The 9,402-nt window shown below is 42.1% G+C and overlaps 1 protein-coding gene and 1 pseudogene across 1 annotated transcript; both read left to right on the top strand.

Moving 5' to 3' along the window:
• The first annotated feature begins 1,268 nt into the window (after nucleotides 1-1,268).
• Nucleotides 1,269-2,642, top strand: LOC115231817. Its single transcript, XM_029801750.1, has one exon. It carries the CDS (start codon nucleotides 1,269-1,271, stop codon nucleotides 2,640-2,642), a length of 1,374 nt encoding a protein of 457 aa, XP_029657610.1.
• A 1,261-nt stretch (nucleotides 2,643-3,903) lies between these two features.
• LOC115231816 lies at nucleotides 3,904-7,410 on the top strand (annotated as a pseudogene).
• Nucleotides 7,411-9,402: the final 1,992 nt, after the last annotated feature.

Raw genomic sequence — 9,402 nt, 5'->3', positions numbered from 1 at the left:
TATAGGAGCTCTTTTTTGTCCTTTTGTGCTAACTTTAGGTGCCATTATTAACAAAATTTGCAAGTTCAATTCAATTCAATTAAGTTGTAATTAACAGATAAAGAGAAAGTGACAGGAATTGAGGACGGTGATAGGACGAGACTGATGCCAAGGCAACTGAACTCTTCTGAACTTGCGTCCAATTCATCTGTCGTGAGCCAGAGTTAATAAAGTAGGTTCATTAATTTTTGACGAGTGCAGAGAGTTTCCGATCGATAAACAGGTCGGTCACCTGAGTTCTTTTCCGGAAAGACCGGATAGATTTCTCAATGACCTGTCGTATCTCCATTAGCATACATTGTAGTAGGCTTTAAAGAAACTAAGGTCTAGGAACGTCTGACTCCTGTTTTGCATGCAAAAACGTTCATAAAACATCAAAATTGATATATAACAATATTATTAATTAATTAATTTTTTTTCTCATTTTCATTGTAAGTCTGACATCTTAAGTTAGATCGTACATGGTTCCTTAGTTTGAGATAGTAAAAAGGTTTAGAGGAGGTCAAACAAGTTAATATAGTAGACCTTCAAGGCAGGTAGTTGTCCTGGAAAAATCAGGTCGATTCTTTGCACACAAGTGGAGATCTCGAGTTTATTTTTGGTGAAAATAAAAAACGACTTTTTTAGATTTAAATAAGAACGCTATTATTTTAGAAGTGATTTATTATGTTTCTTGCCACTAAGGTAAATTTTGTTGACGTATTTGATCAAATTGAGTAAGATACTTGCGGTTTGATATATTACAATAGGGGACTCAAATAGATCCGAAGTTGACCCTGAATGCCATCGCACGTGGTGCACCCACTAGAAACAATTAACACCCATTAAATTTAATCGATTTAAAACATAATAATTTATAACTAAATTAACTAAAAATTGCTCACGGGTCACCAGGATCAACATGACTGTATTGACCTATTCAACCTCATCTAGCTCCTTCGTCCCTACAAACTTAGGAATTAAGAGCCATTCTTCGATGTCTCTACTTATTAAATAAAGAAAATTAGTTCGAATTTTGTTATATTTGAGGTAACAGTAATAAGACATAATGCTTTTCATTATATTACCTCAGCAAGTATGCTTAATCACTATTCAGAAGTAGAAATTCAGTCATCATTTGTATTAGCGTAATAATTCTTCGAATGACACTAAAAATTCAATTCAACAAATGAAAAAAACAAAGAACAAATGAAACTCAATTAATATAATTGATGTTTTTAGCGCGCGTCATGTGGTTCACCTTTTCTGGTGGCGCCGGATACAGTCCTAAACGGTATCTAAAAAGAACCATTTGCTCCCCGCCAACCAGAGGACTTCCCCCTGGACGGCATCTTCTCAACGTTGGCACTTACTATCGATTGTTGCTGTTGACCTCAGGTGACGTGGAACAGAATCCCGGTCCAAAGCTAACAATACAATGCCTGAATATTGACGGGATTCGAGGAAAGACGGCGGAACTTGCCAGTTTTTTGGAGGAGAACCGAATAGATATCTGTCTTCTCCAAGAGACGAAACTTTCGAAACGGATCCCTACTCCTCTTTTTGCTGGATACGATGCACTACGATGTGACCGCGAGTCGGAGCATGGAGGGGGTCTACTGACCCTTATAAAAAGAGGAATAAAATATTTCGAGAATCCCTTACCGTATACAAGCCTAAAGAAGGACTCCAACACCGAAATAATTGGAATCTCACTTATGACCTCCTACGGAAGACTTGAAATCGCCAATGTCTACGTACCTCCCCCAGGTTCATGCAAGAAGGGCTATCGTTTTGACCTATCAAGCCTTGATAAATTGGATAACTTACTCTTATGCGGAGATCTGAACGCGAAGCATCCCGCTTGGTTCAGATATCAGACTGCCGATGCCAGAGGAAACCTTTTGATATCGCAATTGCAGAAGTTAATAATCCTTAACAACCCGAAAAAGAACACTCGAACACCCTACAACTCTAAGGACACGAGGACATCGCCAGATCTATCAATCTGCTCACCTCGGCTTTCCCCTATCATCAAGTGGTCGGTCCGCTATGATCTCCGAAGTGACCACCACTCAATGATAATGAGAATGAACTGTTCTCCACATCTCATACTGAAACCAAATTATTTCTATGATTACGAAAACGCAGATTGGAATGCTTTCGCAAATTACGTCGATTCAAGACTCCAGAACTTTCACCCTAAGAATTTTTCTTCCTTGGACAGGGCAGTGGAAAGCTTCAACAAAACTATCATAGATGCAAGAAATTTGATTATCAGAAGAGCATGTATAAGAAGTGGGAGCTCAAAATATGACTCAAGAACGAAAAAACTAATCAGAGAAAGAACCAGCCTCAAGAAAAGAAAGTATCGACCCAAAGTAATCATCGATCGAATCAGGGCTCTAAACATGCTTATTACGAATAATACCAACCAAGTCCAAAGGAAGAAGCTCAGCCGAATCTCTAGAGCCATGAATAAACAAGCCTCTATTTCGGCCATGTGGACGATGTTGAGACGCTTAAAGAATCCTGACGAGCGTAAAACAGAAACATACCAGCTCAATCTAAACAATTTTATGAAACACTGTGTCAAGATTAGTCATATTCCTTATAAAAAATGAACTCACAGTCAAGATTAAAATCAAAGCCATCCAAAAGGCCCCCGACGACTTATTTTCTTCCTGAAGAGGTGTCTGAAACAATCTCGAATCAGAAGAAAACAAACTCATGTGGACCGGATGGAATTCCACTTATTCTACTAAAACACTTGGGCCCAGTTTCAATAAATGCTTTAACCACGATCTATAACACATCATTATTCACGAACTCTATACCGAACTTATGGAAACTATCAAAAATCCGGCCAATATTAAAACCTGGAAGACCGAAAAACGACCCCGGCTCCTATAGACCAATATCCCTTATATGTGTGCTGTCAAGAATCTTGGAAAAACTGGTCCTAAAACATATTCGCCCTTTCCTCCCACAATCCACATTTCAACATGGATTCAAGGAAGGATTGTCAACGACCTCCTTCCTCACCACACTAACAGATTTCATAAATGAAGGACACAAAAAGAAGAAATTGCAGGAGAAATCAATTGTATGCACTATCGACATTCAAAAAGCGTTTGACTCCGTCCCAAGGAAGATCCTAATTCAAAAGATATTTGGTACAAATATTTCTACACCTATGAAGCTATGGATAGCGAATTTTTTGAGCGGACGTCGTGGGAAAGTGTGCGTCGGGAACGAGAGTTCAAGATCACGCTTTTTGCCCAATGGTGTACCCCAGGGTTCTCCTTTATCCCCGACCCTCTTCAACTTGTTTCTGAATGATCTCCCGGTTCCTATGGATAATAATGACATACTACTCTCCTATGCCGATGACATAGTTGTCGCATCAAGGGATGTAAATGTCGAATACGCGAAGGAAAGACTACAAAGAATACTGGACGACTTATATGGATGGCTATATGAAAACAGACTACATGCATGTTCCGAAAAGTCAGCAGTCACCCTATTCACGAAAAACAGGAAGATGGGGACGAAAACTATTGAAGTCACGCTGAATGGAGTCCCAATACCACAAAAGAAAACACAGAAGATATTGGGTGTAACGTTTGATACTTTCCTCTGTTTTCACCTCATGTTGAATCGATCGTGTCAACTTGTATAAAGAAAATCAATTTTGTGAAAGCCTTTCTTTGGAACTGTGGGAGAACTTGTCCGCCAGGGGTAGAGACCCTTTACAAGCAGTATATCGAGCCAACAATAGGCTATGCATGTGCTGCTTGGGGCTGTAACCTGGCGGCAACGAACCAACTAAAAATCGAGAAAATCCAAGAAAAATCCATAAACATACTGAAGGACCATACCGACATGAAAATTGTCCATCGAACACTGGAGTCTCTTGTAGAGGCAAGTGGGAGGGATCGTGGAGATGGACCACAAGCATTTCACCGTACATACAGAAAGTGTGTGGGGTCACGGTCTGAACATCGTGAAAAGATGGCTAGACTGTTGAGAAGTGTCGGAATCACCTGAACACGTTAGTTAATGGTTAAGACGGTGATTCTGTTTTTGGCTTAAATAATAATAATAATGCCCGGGAATTCGAGCCAACAATAAATAGGCTATGCATGTGCTGCTTGGGGCTGGAACCTGGCGGTAACGAACCGGCTAAAAATCGAAATAATTCAAGAAAAATCTATCAACCTACTGAAGGACCATACCGATAGGGAAATTGTCCATAGAACACTGGAGTCTCTCGTAGAGGCAAATGGGGGGATCGTGGAAATGGACCACAAACCATTCACCGTACATACAGAAAGTGTGTGGGGTCACGGTCGGAACATCGTGAAAAAATGGCTCGACTGTTGAGAAGTGTCGGAATCACCTGAACGTGTTAGTTAATTGGTTAAGACAGTGATTTTGTTTGGCTTAAATAATAATAATAATTAACATAATTGCCCAGATTAATGACTTTGCCCGTAACATAATCATTTTTTTATTTAACTCAAGAATCACCAACAGTTAATTAGGGTAATTAATTAGGTGATTCCAACAATTCTCAAAATCTTTCTCAGCTTTTCCCGATGTTGGACTCTGGACCCAACGCAAAAGCGGGACGGGCGGGGAACAGTTTTTGTGAGGAATTGAATCGGGGTGATGTACTTCTGGTTGCTAAGGTCTTGGTCTTTTAACAAGTGGTCCTGTTGGATGGCTAAGATCAAAATACCTCATGCAAAATCTGTCCTTAGAAGAAAGTGGTTTTATACCCGAAAGATCCACAGCCGATGTAGTTTAAAGCCAACTTTAATTCTTTGCGTTATGTCAGATGTATAAAGTCGGGATCCATATTTTTGGAATTGATATCAGCAAAGCGTTCGATTGGATTGATAAGAATAAAATATTCAAATTGCTAATGAATATTGTTGAAAAAGACAGTAACTTTAAGGCCAAAACAGTTCAGGCCAAAATAAAGTCTTGATTCTCACTTTGAAATCGAAGAGAGTGTAAATTCGGAGGCAAAAAAGGCTTCCGGTCTTAGCGTGGCGTTATGCGGTCTATCATATCAGTTGGAACTTCCAATCGAATACGGAAACGCTCAGGAGGCACTTAATGCTTACCGAAAAGGACTTCTAGAACTCTGACCCTGGGACATTGTCATCTCAGTCCGATCATTGTTGGCAGGAACCTTTCAGAAGGATCTCCATCGCTTGAATCGGGGATCACGGGGGATTATAATTGATTGGTTTACCCTGGTCCTTTGGTCAATAAAATGTGCTTAAATGTAAGCTAATTTAGTTTTCCTTGTTTCACGGTTAGTGTCCTTTGCGTTTCCGTGTTGTTGTTAACCCCGATCATCAGACCAGCAGTTAGCAGAAATGACAGCGCCTTTTAAGGTTGGTCCCATAGGACCTCGGGGGAGTGAGCATCAAATTTTTCGCGGAGTAAAACAAGACCAGGACAGTGGAATAGATGAGCAGTTGAGTGTTTGTCAGCACAGCAAATATTATATAAGGGGGAGATGTCCATTTTGTGTGCATAGTGGTTAACCAAATTTTGACTAAGATGCGCCTACGATTATATGATGCATTTGTCCGACCTGTCCTCATGTACAACGCAGGTACTTGGGGAACATTAAAGAAAAACATGGAGCAACTTGACTCTTTCCACAGGGGTCAACTGAGAAAACTCCTCGGCTACTCGTGGCCCAAGAAAATATCAAATGATAAATTATACAGGTTAGCTAACTGCGGGCCTATAAGTCTAAATGTACTTGAAACCCGCTGGCGCCTGTTTGGACATATTTTACGAATGAAGAAAGAAACACCTTGCAATATGGCCATGGAAGAATTTTTCGGCCATACTGAATACTATAAATATAGAATTTCTGACGGCTTGAGAATTTCTGACGTTGAGATTGAATTGTGAATGTTTTTAATTGGATGTGAACATCTGTGCAGACCATCAATTTTAGCAAGGGTCTGAGAATATAGAGTCGCCAGCGTATTCTTTAGTTAACGACCATTTCCGTTTAGCAAATGTAGAGCAGGACAAGGATCATACAAATTCCAAGATGAAAATAGGAATTGTGCTCCTCGCATATTTAGATGTTCGTCAATCGATAAAATGTATGTTTCAAAATGGAGGTGATCGATTGGAGTATTTTAGATACCCAGATATAGTGCGCATGACCTTGTTTTGTACTGATTCAAGTGTCATTGTCGAGCTTGTAGATAAGCAGGGTGCTCACCGTGGACTCGCGTTACTTAATACTGTAACTTGTTTGACGAGTAGCTTCTGGGTACCAGTAATGTGACCAGTTATTACTTTTAGGATGTCTGTTTGCCTTGTCAGAAATGTTTGAGAAATGTTTTTTTAAAGACGTAGTTAAATCAAAGGTAAGTCCGAGGATAGTCGGATTTTACAACGGAAGGTCAGAACCAAAGAAAGATAACTTGGGGTGTAGGTTTGATTGTCTTCTATCGGAATATAATAAGGTGACCGAGCCTGTTCTCAATGAGCCAATTCTCGACGGAGTATAGTAGTTGCTGGATGTTAAAATAAGCTGATATGTCGTCTGCGTGTTTAGAAGCAATAATAATGTAGTCTGCGTAGGACAGTGACATGTTGTTTGTAGTGCGTCGAGATTCTCTCCACTTTGCAATTTTTTGTTTATAGCTGCGGTGGCTCTGGGTCTTTCACGGAATGTCCCTTCAGATCGGACAAAAGAACTTTCCACCGCAATGAGACTGCCCAGTCTTATGGCCAAGAAGTTGCCATCATTCAGATGAAATTGGTTCAAACTGTTTATTTCAGCTTTGGAGGTGCAAGTGTGGAGACTGCTGACTGACGTGTTCGACTACCTCCCCCTGTGCGCTGTCATCGACGACCGAGTGTTTGCCGTGCACGGAGGACTGTCTCCCTCCATCGACTCGATTGACCACATTCGCACTCTCGACCGAATCCAGGAAATCCCCCACGAAGTATACTCTCCACTCACTCCAGGGTGCTATGACTGACATTCTCTGGTCTGACCCCGACGACTTCCCCTCCTGGAATGTCTCTCCCAGGGGCGCCGGCTATGTCTTTGGTCCCGATATCACCACTCTGTTCGTCCACCACAATCACATACACTTCATTGCCCGTGCTCACCAACTCGCCATGACTGTTCTCCCCATTTCTCACTCACAGGGATACAATTGGTGTCACCACCAAGCTGTCCTCACTCTCTTCTCCGCCCCCAATTACTGCTACCGCAGTGGCAACATGGCTGCCTTCATGAAGTTGGACACACACCTACACACTACTTTGTACACTCCCTCCCCTCATTTCCAGTGTACAGTTCACTCACTCACCCCTCTCCGCCAACCACACTGACCTCCGCGACTATTTTATGTGACATGTTCTTATTGTGTTGGACATTAGCTACTTTATGTGACATTAGCTGTTAAAACAAGTTCTTTTCATTAATCAAGCTCTCTGTGATGTAGGTCACAGCCATGCAGAACTGAGTCCAGCAGTAGTTGTTCTCCCCAGTGAGGTCTCCGAATGAGCGGACAAAGTGCAAGTTGTGGAGCAAGTGTGGTGGGTTGGCCTTGCAAATGACGTATATAATGACGGGAAAGAGCATGTCGGTGTGTTTGTGTAGCCAGAATGGCAGTGATTACTCGCGTCATTTGCACCACACATTACTCGCGTCATTTGCACACACACTAATTTGTCTCGGGGGGGTCTAGTAGGGTGGGATGATTACTTTGGAGGAATTAATACGGAATAACTCCCTCTCAGCCATAAACCAAGGACATGGGCCAAGTGCCTCAACTCGGGAGCGAAGATGACGTATGAGGAAGACTTTTAATGTGTTGACGAGTGCACTCGTCCGTGTTGGTAGGGAACATGTTGTAGACATGGCCAAGACTATCGGCGAGTGGCTGCAAGTCGCCTGAATTATAACTGGAACACTCAACTCCTGGATACTGGAATTCAGCCGTCGTGGGTTCGAATCCAGAAGAGGCTACTTTGGAGTCGGGGTTAATCTCGTCGAAGTTCCTTTGCCCGTGAGGTGACGAGTAGCATCTGGCACGACACAGTATGTCAAAAAGGGATCTCCTTCCTATCCGGCCTTAGAAAGGCGTTACGTGGTCCACCAAATTCACTTGGAGATTTCGACTGGATTTGGAAACGCCGAGGGGGCACCTAATGCTCACCGAAAAAGGACCAATAGCTCTCCTACCCCCTGGGACATCGTCGTCGCAGGACGATGCACTTTGCATAGGATTGAACCTTTCCGGAGGATCTCCGTCAAAGTGCGTCGGGATCACATGCTAATTAGTTCGGTCTTAACTGTGGTCTTGGTGTTTAATAAATAAAAATAAATAAATGCTAGTCAGTCCTTTGAACTTGTCGACATTCGATCGGATTATTTGCAAGTCAGCCGACAACCCGTGGAAGAGATGGGCCTTTCGAGTGAAGTACGTGTGGTAGATAAGCGTGATTATATTCGTGTCGCAGTGTTTGTCTTCTCTGTCATTACTCACATGCACATACATTCCGCACTGAGTTGAGCAGACTGTTCAGCTTTCTTATGCTCTCCTGCTTGGTCTCCCACAAATACTTGCCGTACTGTTCATATCCTCTGCAAATGTCCTCCAGTCGCTCAACCAAGCGAGGACTGGGACATGTATATATTTGTCGGACTGCCCAATTCAAATCCGCACAACTTGAGTCCTACACATCAAATGAAAAACTACCGCAAGTTTTCCAACGCAAAAATCCCCGTTGAATAAGCACATGAAGACAAGTCGAGTCGATTAATCACGGAAGTGTCTGAATTGTCGAGAATTGCAACCAATCTTCCACGAAATGTCAAAATGTCTCCCTGCAAGTAAATTTGGGGTTAAACGGTCATTTTCACAAGAGAACTCTTGGAGCTAATTCCGTAGCGTTCTTTGAGAATATAATCGGAAGAAGATATCACTGGCGAGTGACAGGCCACCACTCGAATGACCGCATGGTGTTCCCCGGTCCAATCATTTCCTACAACCTCCATCATTAAAATAAACCAATTGGTGTCGAAGAATGCAAACAATCAAACTAGAAGTCTTTGCAATCTCATCACAATAATCCTGTGATGAATCTCCCGAAAGAGGTATACTAAACAAATGTGGTCTAAACACAAACATCGATCCGTTTTCAAAGCTGATTCCCATTTTGTTTCCATTAGTACGGAAGATAGACCACACATTATGAGCTATTCTCTCCGTGGACGAGGGCCACAGGGGCGAACACACTTTTCGGTGTCTGGTGAAACCAGCAATTGCTATTTGAAGAGAAGATCACCAAAAGCATTTCTATCCATCCGTCCCTAAA

This window comes from Octopus sinensis, unplaced genomic scaffold (assembly GCF_006345805.1).
Source record: "Octopus sinensis unplaced genomic scaffold, ASM634580v1 Contig18900, whole genome shotgun sequence".
NCBI lineage: Eukaryota > Metazoa > Mollusca > Cephalopoda > Octopoda > Octopodidae > Octopus > Octopus sinensis.
Note: the sequence above shows the minus strand (reverse complement) of the source record. Positions and strands in the feature narration are given on the sequence as shown.

Coding starts and splice junctions, on each gene's coding strand:
- LOC115231817 (XM_029801750.1), top strand. CDS start 1,269: ATGTGGTTCACCTTTTCTGGTGGCGCCGGATACAGTCCTAAACGGTAT.